Here is a 20452-nt window from a genome sequence, read left to right as displayed (position 1 = left end):
TTGTCCATACCCTGGCATCCCATCAAACTTAGGCCAGTGTGCTGCATGTCAGCTGTCTTTCAACCTTTTGAACTGCCTTTCGCCAGTCTACCTACCAAAAGCTCTTAAGATCCATATCATGTTACACCATCAGAAACAGGATTCAAGATTATCCTTATTTCCAAGCAGATGGAAACATAGGGAAAGGAAACAATAAATTCAAAGAATCTGTCCACTTATGGTTTTAACTCTTGGTCACCACACTTTCCACACAGTTAAAGTACTCTAAATGGGTTGGAGGGAGAAATGCAAAACAAAGGTAAGATACACCACATGATGGAGAACCCCGTAACTGTACAAACAGGGATATTTTCTTATCTAGCAGAGTTATCTACATGAGCTCACATTAATCCTAAGTGCTGTTACTGCTGCAGCTTATGAACTGGGCAAACTAGGAGACATGTGCAAATCCCCCACCACTGCTAAAATGATCCTTTGACAAAAAGGATCCAGAAGCATAGAAATGGCACAGGACACAGAGCAAGTGATTGAAATCCCCTGTAAGTCTCATTGTATGCACTCACTGGTCCATTTGAACGTCCCTTCCTGTATGGTGTTTACATCAGACAGCAAAAAGCACAGCACAATCAGGACTACAGCACTGATCAAGGAGAAATAAAAATGAATAGGCATATTTTCTCTTGGGAATTTAGCATCACCTCTGTGGACATTGGTACCAGGCAGAAGCAATTTGTTCTTACTTGTCAGCTTACACAGTTGAAATTCCTTTGGCTGTGTGCAGCACAGTGTCCAAGAGGTTGAATATCTACTTGAAATGTAGAGAAACCTGGTGGCCAGCAACTAGCATAAGGCAGCTGGGAAAACATCACCGCTCACAAGAATCTGGACAACAATCATAAATTCTGCTCCAAATATCTATTAATTCTCCATTGCCTTCCTCAACTACCTCAAAAACATCTCCTCCCAGTAAACGTTTTGTGTCTTAGGTGAATAAACTGTTTGGGACTTAAAGGATCTGTTACATATCACTGAAATGCCCCTCAGGCTGAGGACTTGCTTCGTGTCCCTCTCCATAACACAAATACAACACAAATACCTCCGGAATTAAGTGTTTGCTAATTATCACAAGGGCATGATTCAATTTTAAATGGCTCCTGTCACACACAAATTTGCATGTTTGGCACTTGCATTTTGATCTCACTGTTTCTTTGGGTTTATTTTCTGTCAGAAATAATAATTTTCAGTGAAAAAACTCTGAAGGTAAAACACATAGCTTCATTACCAGCCACTTCAGTGCGGAAACATGAATGGTGACCATCTCAGAGTGATCGGCTTCATGAATGTACACAGCAGCATCAGCTCAAAGGAATTCAGAAAAGGAGCTGTCCCATCAGTTAGATGGAATAAACAAAACCCTTCTGTGCCAATTCGAGATAAGCACAAAAAAAAAAAAAGAGAAGAACCAGAGGGTCTGCAATTATATGACTGGTCTTACCTACTTAAAATATATACACTTTTCAAAACCAAAAACCTAATAAGCTTACTGTGCCAGCCCACAGACACTTCAAGGAAGAGGAAGTAGTCTCCATCACTGCCTGTCCTCTTTGGAAGCTCAGTCAGTGGCTGGCATCTCAGCTTAGCACTCTGTTCACAAGGGCAGGGCCTTGATGGCTCCTGGAAGCCAACAGAACTCCAGCAAATGCAAATCTGCAGCTCACAGAAAGACAAGTCTTATACACCTTAAATGTATTTTAAAGAGACGGTAGATAAGAACAAAGCTCTGCTATAGGATTTGCCAGCTCTGGACTCCTTTGAAGCTGTACAACATGATCTCCACACAAGGACCAGTGACTTCTTGTGCATCACTGAAAGCCACAAACTGTGGGTACCTCAGTCTTTCAGCCTTGTATCAATGCTTGAGTGTCAGGTTTTCCTACCAGAACTGAGAGGCAACCCCTGATTTTTCCTAATCCTCCAAGCCCCAGACTCCCCAGCATTCCCGGGGCCAACTTACAGGTCTTTCTAGACATCCGTCTCTGTGACCATGACAAGGGCAGAGCAGAGGGTGCTCGTGGCAGTCTTGCTCAGGGAGCACTGGCTACCATGCCACTAATTAACTTAAATCCTCAATTTATTTAAGGGGGGGTGGGGGGAGGGGGGGGGAAGGGGGCAGGCAGAAAAATATTGAAATGTTTCTTCTTTCCTGCCAATTTTTCCCATCTTCTACCTCAGTTCTGGCTGGATTCCCCCTTCCCCCTGTCCTCAGCTAGCACTGCCAGGCTCAGTCCTCCTCACCCTAGCCCCCCCTCCCCAAGGACAAGCAAAGTTATTACAATAATGAATTAGCCGGGCTGCTTACTGCTGCCAGTGGCGAAGGCAATTATCCCACTCCACGTCCCCAGCCACCGCTCAGCTCCCTCATAAAGAGAGGCTTTTGGGGCCGCTTTGTGCTTTGATTGGAAATGAAGAGATTGCTAATTAGGGAACCCCTGCTGGGATCGGGCTGGCAGGAACAATGGTGAAACGGACGGAGCACACGTCCATTTGGAGAGGGGGGGGAGAAGAGAGAAATGTGAGCCCCTCTGTAATGTAGCGCATCCTCTAGTTACACCATAAACAACAGGGCAGACAATTTTATAGAGATTTTCACCTTTTAAAGTATGCTAATTTGTTTATAGAAAGCAATAATTTGGTGTGTGTTTGCATAGGTCAAAGCCCGTAGTTTTTGTGTACAGTATGCATTGACGCATGCGTGCATACATACACTCTAGAAGAAAACGCCTCTGGAAACAACTGTGGGTATCTACACAGCTGACCACATCTTTCTTGTTATTCACTGGGCAGCAGGCATCAATCCTGCATTAACAGGGAAAGATGCTTAGAAAAGCCTGTTGATGAGTATTAACATCGAATTTTAATGCCTGAATTCACAAATCACCAAAGTTGAAAATGACTTACCAAATTAGTCAGTTCACCTGAGGCTTGCCCAGGAACTGCTTCCACTGCTTTGCCCGAGAGCTTTAAATGACAAGTGGACCTCCAGGAGGAGAAAATTTCACCATTAACACAATGTTTTCTTATACTCATCCTGAAATTTCTTCTTAATTCAATCGCTCTAAAATTCCATGGAGGGTCACAGGAGCTAAATACACCTTTCTCATCTAACAAACTGTGCACCAAAAAATTAGAAAATACCTCCCCCACAGTGCAAAAGCACACTTCAACGACTTCACAGAACTGCACCAACAGCCCTTATACACATAGTATGCTGTGGTGTTGGAGTCTAGTGACTTTTAACTCCTGTCAAAGAAAAAAAACACCTCCCCCAACATTTAAACATGCAAATCTCACCATTTATAAAATACAGGCTGTCAACAAAAGCAAATGTCTCACCTTTTTGTGCAAACTAACTAATTGCATCAAGGTAGCATAAAAATACCATGTTAAAACTGAAAATGCAGTTTTCAACCATATATTTGACTCCCCACGCAAAAAATTTGCATAGTGTTGATTAGTGCAATGTAGACACTATACACTAAGTGATTTATATAAGCTAAAGCAAATTTCAAATTTGAAGATTGAATTTACATTTCAGAATTCCCTTGCAGATACTGAAGCATTTGAATCTACAAGTATAATATTCCTTGAAAATATTTTCAGTAAAGCACAAGTCATAACAGAAAACGATCACTAAAGGCAGAAACACAGCTGAACTGAAAATGACTTTCAAATTCACAGACTATTTGTCCCTGCTGTTTGCTCACCTCTAGTGTTTATATCCTTCAAACAGTTGTAGGTAGTTTTCACGTTCCCTTCTTAGTCATCACTTAGCCAAGCTTCACATATTTAGTTCTTTTGATCTTCCCGCATAAAAACAATCCCTCCAGCTCTGTTATCATTTTTGTTGTTGTTCTCTTACTACCTTCCAATTTTTCTCTGCATTTTTTGCTGCTAGTGCCCAGAGCTGAACATCTCACCAGAACATGCCCTCACTGCTTCCTGGTGTCCTGCCTGCACACAACGCAATCCAATCACATACAAAGGCCAACATTTGCAGCCTGCCCACTCTGCTCCCTTGGCCTGTCATGCTACATTGCCAGCACGGGTAAGACTTATCTGCCACTACCATTCCCCCAGACTCTTTCATTCAGTTTTCACCTGTGTCCCACTTACCTGATGGGAGTATTTCCTCTCGTGTAGGTATACAGTCAGAAAGTAAAACCCTGTGCTAAAACCATTCTTAGGGTTGTTTTAGGTTGCTGACAACCCTATGGTTACCAACAGCATGCATAAAACCTGACCACTTAAAAGCAAGGAAACATCTACCTTGTGACACCAGAAGCCAAATTGCAATGTGGTGCACAGTGGCAGAACTCATCTGCTTTCACTGCAGCTGTACCAGTTTACACCAGCTGAGAAGATATTTCGTAAGTTTTGGAATGCCCATATCACAATCACAGTCAGAGGAAGTACAAAGAAGGGTGTATTTCGCTGCAGCGGCTGTAGCTCTGATCTAAGAAGCCTCTTTACCTTGATTTTGCAATCCAAGCATTTACATTGTAGGGATACAGCTATACTGAATGTACAAGCAATTCAATATACCTACCAATTGGTTCAGGAATTCTTTGGTATAGCACTCATCATTGAACTCTTATTTAAGACAAGAGGAATAAAACTCATGGTGAAATTTTGGATGGACAGGCCACCTGTATTTGAGACTGATGAATAGGCCTCATCACTACATCCATTCACAGGGTCTGATTTTTTCTAGCTTAAATATCCTAGCAAAGGGGGATGAAAGGAAGTGGCCTTCTCATGGCTTTACAGCAGGCAGAGCAGGGGGACATATTGGAAGAAATAATCAAATGTTCTAAAATCCTGAAAGACAGGAGAAAGTCTATTCTCTTTTCAACTGATTCTATTGTGCCCTTCGTAACAAACTACTTGTTCTATCCTCATGTATAACTCACTTTCTTTCAGAGCCCAACTTCCTTGAAGTGACTGTGTCCTTAGTATTCATTCCTGTGTAAAGCCTAGAAAGTATGAACATTAAAGCATCCAAACCAGGATTTCTTCCCCAAATTTTTCCAGAAGCAACACAACCACATTCTGCCACATAGAGTATGGGCAAATCCCAAAGCCTTTTGGAGTGTACTGAATTTCTTTCTCTGGTGGATTTAAGTGGAAGATTTTGTATTTTAAATTACCAATGAATCACATCTCTTCCTGTCCTCTGCAGAAGTGTAGATTTTCCCTTAATTTGAATATGTGTTACATTCACAGGGCATAAAACTACATTGTTGCTGCCTATTTGTTTCCTTTAGGAGTTTAAGTTTAACAAATTCAATTGCAGAAAAATGAAGTCCCTCTGCATAAGCTCTTTAATCAGCTCTGTTGCAGAAAGCAGAGATCCTACTGTCCTTCTCAATTGAGTCACATTTGTCCTGCCTCCTCCCTTGTGTTAACACATGTCCGTGCAGCTCAGATTGAGGAGGTGGTCTGGGTTAAAAATTCCAAAAGGTTAGCTTAATTCAAACCCACCACATGCAGGATTACTGGAAGTCCAGCTGAACACAAATACCTGTATATAGCATATGACATGCAGCAGTTGTGAAACCATTCGCAGTGCCAAAGGGTTTCTTAAAAGCATTCATATATGGAGTATTTTTCTTTGAAAATGTTCCCATTTGTGTAGATAAATGATGACATAGTTGAGACAGAATGAGATTGAAAGACATAAGTTACTGAACTGAAAAGCATGATGCTGTCAAACTTATACCTGCTTGAAACAAAACCTATCCAATGACAGATCTGAGAAGCATAATAAATTTAATTCCAAGAATAGGCTAAGGGTTGACCTGATCTAATTGTAAGTGGGGGAAAATTTAATCATGGAAAGTTCTTTAATCTAGCTTTAAAAGAATATAAGACAAGTTTATTCTTGGTATCCAAAACTAGACAAATTTCACTTTGCTGTAAAGACATTTTTAAACAGCTAGAACCAGCCACTGGGACCACTTGTCATGAGGCATGCTGGTTATTCTAACACAATGTGTCTAAATCAAGATTGTATGTCTCTCTAGAAGATGTTGATGTTGAGAAACTGCCCAGACAAGTTCAGGATTTACTAGGTGGATTTTAGATTTTAATGCAGTTAGGCCTAAAACACGAGTAGTATAGGTCTGCCTGAAAATCTCTTGAGAGTGCTCATGGGTTCTTTAAGAGTTGTAGAAAACAAAACGAGTGTTCAAACACAGCATCTGATTTGCCAAAGCTGTTCACTGAGTGTTTGAGCTGTTTGTCCAGTACTTGTTTGTTCCCAGTAAGCTTCAATGGAGACAAGTCATACATGGCTTTCATAAGGCAATTTCTTATATATTTTAGTAATCCCGCTATGAAAAATTTCACATTTTTGCCAGAGGACATATGCTTTATCTAACTAAAAGTATAAAGCATATACAAAGAATGTGCAAAGGCAAATACTATGCAGTACACAGATCTTAAGCAGGAAAAGTGGTCAGTTAAATTTGTCTGTAGCTTGAATACAATAACCTTTGGGTTGGTTAGAGGTGAGGAAAATGAGATTTACTTTTCTTAAATCTCCTTTACTGTTTTGAAATTTAGTTCAAGCCTCATAGAGCAAGTTGCCAGTGAGAACAAATACTATAAATTCATCACATTATGGCTACAAAAGGGTGAAGAGAGCTGCCTGTCAATCATTCAAGCCCAATATGTTTGCCTTGCTATCAATGTTTGCCTACACTACTACAGTACTCATTTTCAGTGTGGGTGCACCGTAGTCAAGCTGAGAACTCTGCTCTAACACATGCTCATAAACAAGAGAGAAAAAACTGTTCTTCCAGTTTGTCCCGTATTCTGGCTAATTAAACATGGCTCTACTTTTAACAGATAAAACAAATCCATCATTTCATTCAGACTCTTTCATAGTATTGGGAGAAACACTGTTCTATTCTTCTCCATTACATGTTCATTTAGTACCTTTTTGCCTACTGAAGGCTTCTCAAGGCACACACTGTTGTTCTCCAGCTTCCTCTGATTTGTGTCGTTGCAGGCTCTGTTCAAAACCTGATCACCTGTTCCCTCTGCAACATCTCTCAAACATCAACCTTGCTTTCCTACTACAACTTACTGCCCTTTGGCTCTCAGCAAGGAAAACCTATATTGCCTTTTCTCTAAAGGGACCACACCAGCCTTTTTTTCTGGCTTCTATCTTTCCATAAGGATGACCCAGGACAAATTATGTTTATCTCATCAGGAAAGGCAAAGAACTTAGAAAAAATATATTTTACATTTATTGAATACTTTTTTGAGTTTTCTTTACTCGGAAATGAAACTAATAAATACTCTGGCTGAATTCATTGACGTGTCTTTCGAAATCACTTTCTGAAACAGCTCATTGTAGGAGCAAAAGTCCTTGATGATACTGTTAATTTTTAGGAAGCCCAAGTCATACTTAATCATCTGAAAAGCTACACTAGCATAGCTTGGGGAAAGAGAAGACAGCAACCATCAAAGTAATTTGTGGTCTCAGTTTCAAGTACCTGACTGAAGAAGCAGTCCCAGAATCCTGGCAGATTCAGACTTCCCTTATAAAGCTCCAGTGATGCACCCGTGAGGGCTGCAGCAAGGCTGGCCCAGACCACAGGTGGAGGACTTGCCAGGTGGTAGCCTCTTGAAAGGGTTGTCCAGGCTTGAGAGAGAATGTCCTCCTACACAAAAAGAACTACTACCTTTGGCTGGCCTTGAAGACAGGTTTAAAACAGAGAAAGGAGTCACTAAACTCAAAGAGTAAAACATTCTTCATAGAACCACAATAAAGGTTATGCATCAGTTCAAGGGACTGATGCAAGGTTGTAGCGGGGTCAAAAAACAACCCCATAGAGTCTACTGGGGACAAAGAGCATTTAGAGACAGGACTTAAATCCAAAAAGTATCAAAGAGAGTAAACAGTGAAGAAGGAACATGAGAGACAACTAGGGAGAAGAAAAAAATAAGGAAATAATTTCAGCTGTTTAACTATGGAATTTTCTCTTGTAGTAGAAGGAATTTACAACTGTAAATTGCACAATTGTCATCCCAGAAGTGAACAGGGTGGAAGAAAGCTATGCAAGCAAAGCAAATCAAAGAGAACACAAAGAATGGAATAACCCAAGAAGCTTTTCCACCTCTGCCTCTTGTAATCTCACAGCCTAGAATATTTGGTAAACTTAGAAGATTTGTAGCTACTCTCAGAAAGCACACATAGAAAATGGAGGACCAACACCTCTCCACCAAATCCGTGGTATATTGATGTTAAGAAACAGTTTTCCATGCTCAGAAGAAGTTATAGGCTTCCCCTTTAAGGGACATTTAAGTATGGGACTATTTTTTCTTCCCTAAGGAGAGAAGAAGGAAGTGAAGGAGGTCAGAGTCCTGTAGATCTCTGTGCGCTCCCTATGGTCTTGTTTAGGAGACTTAAAAGGATTCAGATTAACTGGGGTGGCTTTGTTGATTACACACAGTTGAGGAAAATGACCCCATGTGGTAAGTGTTTCCAGGACAGCTGCTCCATTGGTGAAACACTGCTGCATTCCAGAAATAAACTTCTACAGTCAAATTAGCAGCTCAAGTCCTCTCCACAGAAACGTGCCTTTACTAAAGTCGCAGCATTTCCCAGATGAATGGGAAACCAGCAGCATAAATTCCTGCTTAGCTCCGCTTTTAAATAGAAAATGATACAAAAAGATGTTTGTACAATATCAAATAATTCTTCATAAGCCACATAATTGCCCCACATTATTGATGGGCTCAAAAAAAAAAAAAAAAGGAAATTTGGAATATTTCTGGCTGGGTTGGAGAGCTTAACCTAGCATGGTTCCCCAACACTTCAAGCCTATCACAAGTTTTCCAGGTCTGAGGACTTATCAAGACTTCAGTGTAAAAGATTTTGTGTTGGTTCCCATGCACATCAGTACCTACCAGTGCGAAGTACTGAAAAATGCAAAGAATTACAATCTACATGTGAAGCAGGATAGGAAGCACTGCTGCCCCTTCCCTGACCTCTTCTAGCTCCCAAAAAATAATGCATATCTATCCCCTCATCACAGAGGTGAATTCTGGCCTGTGAAAGTAAATGTGCTCAAAAGCCGCAAGGCATTTAACATTTCACTGAAGACATACAACAGCAAAACTACACGAGACTACATGAGCTTCCAAGTTTACACAGGTTTACAATTACAAATTTACAGATGGCAGCATTGGTAAAAGCCCAAGAAATCCTGGGGAAAAAAAAAAATAAAAGCCAAAACATCAAGCCACAGTTTTCAGCAGATAAGAGGGCACATCTTCAGTACTCTGCGCTCACAGGATAGGTGTTGTACAAGAAGCATGCTCCACCCTATAACCACTGAGTGCAAGATGTTTGTGGTCCTTCCTCTTTCTCACGGTGTACTCTCATCTTAAAAGAAAAAAAATCTTCTTCTTGTCCAATTTCCTCCTCTGGAAGGAAAAAACCCTGGGAAACCTGGGAAGGCGTTCCCATATGCTGCACTGCAGAAAGAAGGTATAGAGGGCATATCACTCCCTCTCACTCACAGATGGGGAAGTCGAAGCCAGAAGCCATTGACAAAGTTACAAGGAACAAGTACCAGTAAGACAAAAGCCCTGCTGCTGGCTGTTCTAAAATAGTGACCATTTGCTTCAAGAAACCTTTACCAGCTGATGATACAGCAATGCAAAGCTCCTCTGCCTCAACATGCCACCAAACCAAAACCCATCAGGTGCCTAAACCTTCGGCACAGCTCAGCCTTGCAGAGCAAAGGATGTAATACGTTGAAACAAACTCCCAGCTGCTGCATAATGTGGTCTTAAACATAAATAGCTCAAAGGGTCCTTTAACCCACTGCCTCTTTCCATTTGGGCCTTACTTCTGCCCTGAAAATGTTACCTCAAGAATCATGCAGTTAGTGGAAAGGAACACAGTACCATAGAGAAAGAGTAATTTCAGGAAGAATCATTTCTGATTAGCTCAGTCTTGCTCCATGGCTGCAACATTCTCTTCACTGCTACTTTCAAATTGGCATAACTTTTCTATGCTAGGGACTTCAGCAGCTTTAGAAATGCTGCCTATAGCAGGAGAAAAACATTCAGGGTAAACAAGATTGGATATCCCAAGATATAGATTCTACATATCTGTAACAGAGTATGATGTGAACAGCTAAATGCAAAAAGTGACAACCCTGAACTCAGTTGCAACAAAAGTTATAAGCAGAGCTACACCAACTCAAGTTAAGATGTGACTTAGTCCCATATTCTACCTCTGATATCAAACATTAACATGTGCTCAGGGGAAGACTGTAAGAGGGTTTTTCCCCTGTTCTTAACTTTGTCAGACCTTTGCAGACCTCATATTCAGTATGTTGGCATCCTGTGGCTTAGACAGTTCCCTCTAGACCATAACATGTACTTGCCACTAATAAGTCCATATGCCAAATAAATGCCTTTATGGGGACATGTTTTTGAATCTATCCATAACTTTGTCAATGAATGACACAGAATACAACTAATTTTATGTGATACAATGTTTCATTTGTTTTATTTAAAACACTTCTTTTAAAACAGAATGATGACTACGTCATTGAAAAATGTAAGGAAATGACACATGTATGTAAAGATACTGAGAAGATGTAGCAGAGTTCTCTTCTTTGCTAACAAAGTGGAGGTCCTAATTTTGCAAAGTAAAGAATTAGACAAGTGTTACACAGGAAAATATAGGCCTATGCTCTTTTTGATATCTTTTTGTTAAGTCTGTATCAAGCAAAGCCACCTGTACTCCCAAGAAGCCATACTTTCAATGATACATTACCACAAATTCCTATCTCAGTTGCCCTCATCTTTCCTGTAGCCACAGACTTCATGACTGACTCTACCCCTAGTAGTCCCTTGTTTTGAATCAAACTGGAAGCTCTTTCAGACAGAAGTTGTCTCATGGCTAAATGCAGCAGCCCCGGCTTTAGGGAATGTGTCATGATACAAACTACAAGAGCAAAACAGAAGCAACATCCAAAGCTGCCAGTAGAACTCATCGCTATATTCTGAGAGCTAGTTAAGAAGTAGAACAGTCACAGCATGAGATTTATTAAGTAGTAGATAATAATTTTACATTACATAACATATGTTGCATACTATATTAAATTCATTATTGTGAGCCTCAAATGTTCAGCTACTGATCAAGTCCCAAAATAAACATAATTATATATTCTATTATGCATTGGTGGTTATTAATATATATATATATATATATATATATATATTTTTTTTTTTTTTTTTAGAATATGACTGGCATTGCTTTTTAGTTGTTTCCTGAAACCCTATGGTATAGACCTCTTTCTTCTTAAAAAAAAAAAAAAAAAACAAACCTGCAATTTTTCTCATCATCTTGTTTCACATGGTTGAGATGTAAAGTCAAACATCAAGTGCTGCAATAAAGTTGTTGGCAACATCAAAGAGGATGAAGTATAGAAATGATATGCAGGGTAATTAAATGGCTCTGTACTTTACTTGCATATCTCTCTATATAAGCTGGCCTGACTCAATAAAGAAGCATTTCACAATAGCATTTTGGCGCTCCTAGCTTTGTACAAGATTTTGCAACGTGCTCCAAATGGTCCCAAGATTTCTTGGTCTTCTGACCTTGCTATGGGAAGCTGCAGAGACTTGCCTGAGATTCCTCAAAACACAACACATCCAAAAAGAGAAACGGTAGAAAGCATGTTGAAGTATAAAGCAGAGACAAAAGGAGATAGGGAGCATCATGAGCAATATGCTCATTTATTTCTACAGGTGAGAGTCTAAAACTTGTTAATAGCAGGGGTCCAGCTAATGGTGTGAGCGAAGTCCAGTTCATCAGCTACTTGCAACTGATGCCTCAGCAGCAACAGTGTAAGGGCTTCCCCAGCCCACTGTGCTACAAGGACAACTGAGAGCCCAGACAGTCAGGGCCTCCACCTCAGGGTCTCCAGGCCTGTGGTTGTAGAAGCACCCAACAGGTGCTCAGAGATGACATTCTGCAGTGCTGTGCTCCTTGAACAGGTTTTGTGCACCCACAGGGGTGGTGTAGCAGAGTGACGAAAAGCACTGCTCCTCCAGCAGCCCCTGCAGCAGGTGGGTGTTTCTCCTTCTGCCACCCTGAGGCCAGGAAAAAATACCTGACTTCTCAGGGAAGGTTTGGTGCTTCAGTGCAAAGGAGGTGGGATGTTTCATCATCCACTTCCCATCACCCTACACAGGTGGGCTGGCTCCTGGCTAGGAGTTGGCATTGGGATCACAGGATAAAAAGCACTTCGACCACTCTGGTTCAACTTACAAGCAAGACCAACTGAGTGGTGACTGCTAATTAACCAGAAAAGTGAAGAGAAGGGATGGGAGAGATCCTGTGATGTGACAGTCTGAGGCTTTGTACAATCACAGAATAGTTTGAGTTGGAAGTGGCATTAAAGACCATCTAGTCCAACCAATGCTTCAGACCAAGACACTGCCAGCAAAGACTCAGTATGGCAATTCATAAACTACCATTTGCAGCCAATCTCCATTAGCACTATAAAATACAAACATGTTCTGAGCTCAGTCACATCTCCCTGGGAGCAGACAGACAAGTGGCAAACTCAACATGTCCAGCATGGTTTTTTTCTGGAATGAGTTAACAACAGTGCAGCCCTTCCTTTGCACTGTCCTAGGTAAACAGAGGTTGTTCCTGGTACAAAGTGTCTCAAAGTGGCAGGAACAGCATTATCACTTCAGTGCTGTTTCCTGAAGGATCAATAAGCCAAGACAATCAATTCTTCTGGCTAGTCCTTATTCCCCAGGAGAAGCTGTGACTCTCATCCCCCGCTATTTAACTCTTCACAAACATAGCAGCAGCCCCATTAATTCTGTCCTCCTTAAACACGCATTTCCCAAACCCATATGCCAGGAGAGATTACAGAGGTAGAACTGCTCTATCCAGGTCAACATGGTATTACCATGCGGTATGGCCCATCACTTCAGCACAGTTGTAACATGTCTATATATACTTGGAGCACGTGGAGGCATCCTCAGAACTGATTTCATTGTACAGGACAGAGGGCCCAAAGAAACTGTAGCTCTCTATCCCCAACTACTTGTCTATGCAGGGAGTATTAGGCAGTCCCAGGGCATCTCAAAGAAAGGGCTGCATAGGCAGTAGATGGAATCAACAGTCATTACAGAGAGTCAGAAGAGTAGAGTCTATTTAGAGACACACAAAAGTGAGGTTCAATCCTATGTAGCAAAAAGAGAGTAAGAAGGATGGGAAAAATCTCAGGAGGAATGGAAGAATAGTGTGATTATCTTCAATGTGAAAAAGGGAATAGAGATTATGGGGGACAAAACGGGACCATACTCAAAACTGCAGTAACACAAACTTTTGCTGGGATCATGCAATTCTCCATAGACAATCAAAAATTGCGAAGCAGGAACCCAGTTAAGAGACGGACAAAACACATTGCATCAGTGAAGAGGCTCATCTTGAACTGAACAGGAAACCTATTAGAGCTAGAATTGAAGAACAGCAGTGATAGAAACAGCTTGGTCTAAAGATTGGCATGAACATGCATAAAGCTGTACACTGCAGTTTCCACCCAAAAAGCAGTGGGACTTGAGATAGGCTCCTCGAATGTCTTTCTGAGCATTAGAGAGGATGCTGATGCAAGTAATCTCTTCCTTGCCAATGTTGCACTCAGAAAATCCTTGTCTCCCTCTCCCATGCAAAGATAGCATTCACCGACATTTATAACTTGACTGTTGCCGCACTCTCAGTGCTACAGCCTGTAGATCCAAAAAAGTATGACTGAGAAAATCCTATTCACATGAGCTCTTCACCAATCCACTTGAGTTCACATCATCATCAGGGAAAGGTTGAAACCCCCTGTACCAGGCCATGGGGACATGATGCAACAGGAAAGAATTTCTTATTTAAAGGGAAGAAGTAGAAAAATCTCCCAGTGACAACTGCAATTTTAAAACATCCAGGAAGCTTTGGGGGGGGGGGGGGGGGGGGGGGGAGGGGGGAAGAGGTCTGAGGATGAATAAAAAAGCAAACAAAAAGAAAGGCAAGCCTGGCAGCAGACATACTCTCTTCTCACCCAGGAAGTTACCCTCTAGGTCCTGTGAGCTTTAGGGGGTTGTCAATTAAATGCCTACTTTAGCATATGGCTACCAGTCATTTGTTGAGGCCTACTACAAAGAGGTGGTCACAGAAGACTGGGGTAAGAACTTGTGGAATATATTTCCTGCTGATTCAGCAAACACAATAATGAAGAAAAAGAGAATCCATTCTGAGAGCAGCGTGTAACTCTTGTGAGCAGGATCATTCGCATCTCACATGGTTGAGGGAAAGGAAAGGGCAGCAACTCCCTAATGAATAAAAATAGCCACTTATGCTTCCTTCTTGTATATGCTGGGCATATGCTCTCCAGTATCCAAACAGCAAGATTTAGTTGCAAGATTCATCCCTCCAAGAAAAGGAATTTCCCCTAAAGGTGCAGCACTTTTTCTAGAGATTTTCAAGAATTCTGAAACTTTAAAACTGTCGTTACTTTGAAGACACCATGTCAACTAAACCATGTGCTTTGAAGTTTTAGAGCTGCAGTATTTTCTTCCTTGAAATTCTTATACTACTGTATTTTTTAAAATACAAGATCACAGTAGCTTTCTTGGGAAAGCTGAAGAACACTTTTCAGTTTCCCAGTTCTTCATAAACTGTATATATGCCAGGCAAAACTTCACTGAAATGCAGCCACCTTCAGGGTAAACAGAAGCAAGTCATTCATAAGATTCAACATTGCACTGGAAAGGACAACAGGAGGAGAAAGAAGTATATTTTACCTGAAAGGTTAGCAGGGGAAATCTAAGTATAAACTGCTAATCTAAGTATAAACTGGCCACAGCAGAAAAGTGCAGGAGAGGAAAAGGTTGAGGCAAAAAGAAAGGAAACTGCAATGGGAAAAAAAAGGCAGGGAAAAAAATTGTTACACAGTTTTCAGCTCAGCCACAGAAAGCTTCTGTTTCAAAGAGATCTGCTGTAGATTCTAGTGATTAGAGGGAAAGAACAAAATTAATATGTATTTCAAATGCATTTAATAAAGTACACTCTAGCTGATGGTGCTCTCCTCAGCAGGTCCAGGCACAGAGCGCAGAGAGAAAGGGGCCTCAGGCATTCACATCAGGTCACAGTTTTAAATAATTTTAAAACTAGGGCAAGATGCCAAATCTTACCTCAAGGTGCTACATCCAGATAGACATGTCAGCAAAAATGCCAAGTTTGGTGCATTCAGGATGACCATTGATACACATGGCTCCAGATGAAACAGCGACTTACTTTTTTAGCCAGAATTTACCACTTTTGAGTGATAAACCTGGAGCTTCATCTCAGCAATGGTCACTAAGTCTAAACTCAGACCTAGCGTATAGGACAACGCCACTGAATGTTACACAAGAAGTTAGTCTTCTATTTGCTTGTTATGCCAAAATCAGAAAACCTTATTGGTGGCTAGTACAAAATGTATTAAAAAACCCACAACCAAACAAACCAAAACCCCTGCTGAACAACAACAAATAAAGTGAAGGGGCCAACTCTTGTTCCAGCACAAACCCTCTTGTTTTCAGCTATGCACCTATGGCAGTGATTTGCAGTTTTCAACATGGACGAATCAACCACTTGGGATTTATAGAAGATTGTTCTTTGTAGATCTTGGAGTTATTTTGATGGCAGTCACATATCATTTTACAAACAGGGAAACTGAGGAACATAAAGATATGACTTGGCCATGTGTCAGAAAACAACAGGTTTGTATCCCTATTCCTTTCCAGGACGTCTTTTCAGAAGAGAGGCAGGATCATGGCGCAATCTTGATTTTGTGCAGTTAACCTGCTGCAGACAGATTTTCTATGCTCCAGCTTGGAGCAAAAAAGCTTACTGCTGGCTAGTTCACAACACAGAGGCCTTAGCAACACAGAGGTCCTGGGCTTGCTGCAGACAGGCAGGCTGGCAGACCTGCTCTTTTCCAGCAACAGAAAGGTCTGCTCAAGCTGCCCACGCAGGTATGATGAACTCATCACAAAAGCAATCAGGCATTAATTTGGTCAATCATTCCTGTCACAGCAAATACAGTTCTTCAACTAGACTATTTGATGCAAGACTCCAGATAAACTGAAGGACAGAAAAAATGCCTCAAAAGGTACCAGTCTACAGAACACAAGTAGGACAATGTAGATATTGACCCATCCATACTACCTTTTTTTTTCTTTTTTAAAGAAAAGGTGACCCAAGAGTTAAGTAGAAACAAAAAATAAAAAGCATTGAAAAATTAAATTGTGTCTTCCAGGCATTAATAATAAAAAGGCAACCCACCCTCCAATCCTTCTCATTTAGAAGAGTATTTATTTGGAGTTTCTCTTAGGCGGCTGCATGCACTGCGTGCATCCTGCTTCACTGAAGAAGAGCCTTTTTGAAGCATCACTTGACTTTGTTTTAAATATCTTGCTACAGTTTCCATTTTAGCTCGTGAGATGATTATTTTCTCTCGAACTGAAGTTATACAGCAGTTGAAAATGCTGATGGCTTAACTGGTTTCCTTTTTTTTTTTTTTAATTTTTTTTTTCCCTCTCCACAGCAGCCCTGAGGGGTTTTAACTCTTTCTTGCAGCACTGAAATCCTGCTTTTGGAGTTCAATGTTTAACTCGCGCTGGGAGACTCATAAATATTCGGAGTCACTCTCTCCCTCTCTGTTTGATTAGGAAATGAGCCTTTAACTCAATGTAATCCCCAAGCCATTAACAAAAAAGCCCTCAACAGCTCCACTATTAGAATTTCACTCCTAGCCCACAGAGGATTGAATTAGATTAACATAACTACCCGCAATCTGAGTTTATTTTCTGTGCTAGATAGAAATGTGTCTTCAGGAAAGGAAGAGAAGAGAGCTGGAGAGCAAGCACAGCATAATGAAATGTAAAAATAGATGAGAAATAGATGGACAGATGTACAGGTAAAGCGATAAAAAAGGTAAGAGAGGGATAGCTACACAGTCTTTAATAACTGGCTGCTGGCTTTGGGGGGTTTATGCAGAAGGCCCTTCAAAACACAGAATTGTTTCAGGAAGAATATTTTTATCCTGCTTGTGTTTACTTCATATTCTCAGGGATTTACAGTGAGACACCTGAGCATGCTGTACTCCAGACACCTGTGCAGCAGATTTGGCACAGGTTTTATTTATAATTCCCAAGAGATGTCATACTCAGCAATGAAAGGAGAGGCGTGGAAAAGAGAATCTGCATGTCAATCATTACTTTGCAGTCAAAGAAACAAATAAAGTGGGATGAAACAAAAGATGTTTGTTGGGTTTTTTAAGGAATGAAAAAGAATCATGCAACAGCATATGTACAATAAGACAGTTTGGAGGTTGATAGGTGCTTAGTTCAAAAAATGTGACTCATTAATGAAGCAGAAACTAAATAACAAACACTTTCTACTACATAATGCAATGGTCTTCCCTTTAACCACAGGTAACTCCTTCCCACCAAATAAAAGCAGTCCTATAAATCATTATCATTATGCCACAGGACAGCAGGTGCTTGGTTATTTTTTTTTCCAAAGCAGTAATCAAAAGATATGGCAGGTAACAGGGCAAAATACTCATGTGTGGTTGAAAGAGAAAGATAAAGTCCAGCAATTCTGTAGACACAATTACAGACTAGTCCAAACAAATTCTTAAGATTGAATCTTTCATAGCTTTGTACTTGGAAGACTTTTTTGAGAATGCTCAGATTTCTGTGAAAATGTATGGTAAATGGGGAGGGGGGGGGGGGGGGTGTTGCAGTTATTTCCAAGCATAGTCATGCTAATATTGGTTTTGTGTAGGGAAGAAAATAATCTTTTTTTTTTCAGCAACGTCTTTTGGTTTTTAATTTTTAGTGAGACCTACAACCAGCTATATGATAGATTCTTTGTTAGTTACAGAGTCAGCAATTTTAGTCCTTCAATGCTTTTCAGAAAAATCTGCTCTTCTTTTATTATAAAATAACATTGCATTATCACAGAGAAGTAATAAATGTAATATCATGGCAAAACAAACAGAAAAGCACCTAAATAATTTAAATATGTTCATTTTTAAGTATGGCAAAAAGCTTGAATAATCAAAATGAAACTTCATATTATGACAACAACCACAGTTTTGTTTTATTTGTGAGAAAAAGGGTTCATAGCAGGTAATGTGTTGTAATGATCTTTTGGGGCATTATTTGGGCATATAAATTCACCTGGTTTATCCATATTCTCCTAAAAGCCTTCCTTATATCAGAATTGTAGCTGAATAATGGAGTATTCATATCGATGGTTAAAAACTTAGAAAGCATTAATATGTAGTCAACATTTTTTATTCCTAGTACTTAAGCTAAAAGCTCTAAGTATTATAAAATGTACAATGAAGAAATGCAAAATAAAGAACTAAAGAAGAAGCCCATTTGTCACCTTTCTACAGTCAATTCAAGAAATTTGTCTATCAAGTATTTCTCAGAACCTCATCTTTTAATTGTGAGGCAGCTCTGGTTTTATTATTCTGTTTTTATTAGACACATTTTCCTCCAAATTATTTTAATTTTAGCCTCATTTTATTTGTTGCTACCTTCAAAAATGGTAAATTGTGGGTGGAGAAAAAGTTTTCTAGACCATACATTTAGTGAAAAATGTATGCTAAAAAACTTGATATAGCAAAATTAAAATTGTAGTATTAAGGTTTTGGAGGGTAGACATAGCAAGGTTATTTTCCGATACTTAGAAATAAATATTTATCTCACGTTTTATAAAAAGATGTAACACAAACCTCTGAAGCAAAAATATGAAACAAGAAAAACCTCTTATATTTTGACAAAAGCATTATACTAAAAGCTATTAACAAAAAAAAACAGAGTCATTATTTTTCTCCCTCTCTTAATATTTCTACTAAAAGCTATTAATAAAACCCAATTTCTGACTAATTATTGTTCTCCCTCTCTTCGTATTTCTGTTAATAAAAATACTCCAAAAATATATCATTGTTCAAACGTTTTACATCTTGGCTGCTTTAAAGCAAATGTCTTGTTGGTGATGAGAGAGTAAGTTCCTTCTTTGATTATCACTGTGCCAACTTTGCAAAGACTTGCACCCCTCTTTTGCCATTGAAGATACTTCAGCTGCTTTGGGACTTTTAAAATTAAAGAAACATCAACTGCTCAATGATAAATGCCTTCAGTAAAAGCAAAATTTCATTGCATGTGTCTGATAAGAAAAGACGGGATATGCAGCTGGGGGGGTGTGGGGTTTGGGTTTTTCTAATAGAGGGAAGGTTGTCACTTGGTTCTTTTAAGACAGGACTGCTAAAGTTTCCAGGTTTGCCTTTACCAGCATGGGATAAATAGCACCTGTCCTTGGTAAGCCCTTAAGCAGAGTTACGTTATACATTGACCTTTTTGGAATGCCAGCAAACCTGACTGTTTCTATTCCCAAAACAAAACTGTTCCACACAAACTTTCATTTACTTATTTCCAGAGGAAAAAGCCACACTCAAATAGAGAAACCGCCTGATTTCTACAAAGTTCTGAACCAACTCCTCTCCTTGTGGGTCGCACTGACCTTCCTTTGACAGAGTGAAAATCAAAAAAATTATCACCTTTAACTATATCAAGATGCTGCCATAATTTTCAAACCAGATAAAAGGATTTGTGCCGAGCAATGCTTGGATTAAAAAACAAAACAAAACAAAACAAAAAAAAAAAAGAGAAACAAAACACAAGCCCATAAACGCAATAAAAGATAGAAGTTCGCTACTTACATGCTGCAGGCTGAGAGATGAGACTCGAGGCTGGAGTAGAATTTCCCTTGCCCTCAGGTGTTTCTAATTGCTGATTAAATATCTTTTGGTTCTGCCTGCACCAGCCGACAGTCCCCTCTGCGTCTCTGCCTCTCTTTGTGACTAGGACACAGTACTCCGAGTCCCAACCTATAAATAGATCCCAGCTCTGTGATTGATATAACAGGCAGCTGACAAAAAAAAAAAAAAAAAAAAAAAAAAAAAAAGGAAAGAAAAAAAAAAAAAAAAAAAAAGAAATAACCAGGTCTTAAGCAAGGCAGCAAAAGCTGGGCTTTTAACTCTGCACTGTGCCCAGGGAGGAGTCCCCCACAGTCACCCGTGGGCATCAGAAAGAGAAAGTGCAAGGCAATTACTTTCCCAGCAGCATTACAGCAACTTGAGGCATGTAAAGCAAATGAACAAAATTCACTGCACAAAGAAGAGGCAAAACACAACTAGGAGACTGCATCCAACTCTTTTGCAATTTAACAAAAATAAATGCCATTTTCAAAACAAGCTGGGAATTCTGACAGAACGAGAGAGGAGTTCAGAGT

General features: G+C 40.0%; 1 protein-coding gene across 1 annotated transcript in view; it reads right to left on the bottom strand.

The window, feature by feature from the left end:
- Positions 1-20074, bottom strand: part of ESRRB (estrogen related receptor beta) — a 126845-nt gene extending 106771 nt beyond the window's left edge. The window contains exon 1 of the mRNA XM_066188548.1: positions 19881-20074. Within this exon, the coding sequence (XP_066044645.1) occupies positions 19881-19882 (2 nt within the window). The 5' untranslated portion in view covers positions 19883-20074. The remainder of the gene's footprint in view (positions 1-19880) is intronic.
- Between the last annotated feature and the right edge of the window lie 378 nt (positions 20075-20452).

Source organism: Chamaea fasciata, unplaced genomic scaffold, assembly GCF_029207755.1.
Source record: "Chamaea fasciata isolate MVZ Bird 193981 ecotype frontalis unplaced genomic scaffold, bChaFas1.0.hap1 SCAF_7, whole genome shotgun sequence".
In the NCBI taxonomy this organism is placed as follows: domain Eukaryota; kingdom Metazoa; phylum Chordata; class Aves; order Passeriformes; family Sylviidae; genus Chamaea; species Chamaea fasciata.
Note: the sequence above shows the minus strand (reverse complement) of the source record. Positions and strands in the feature narration are given on the sequence as shown.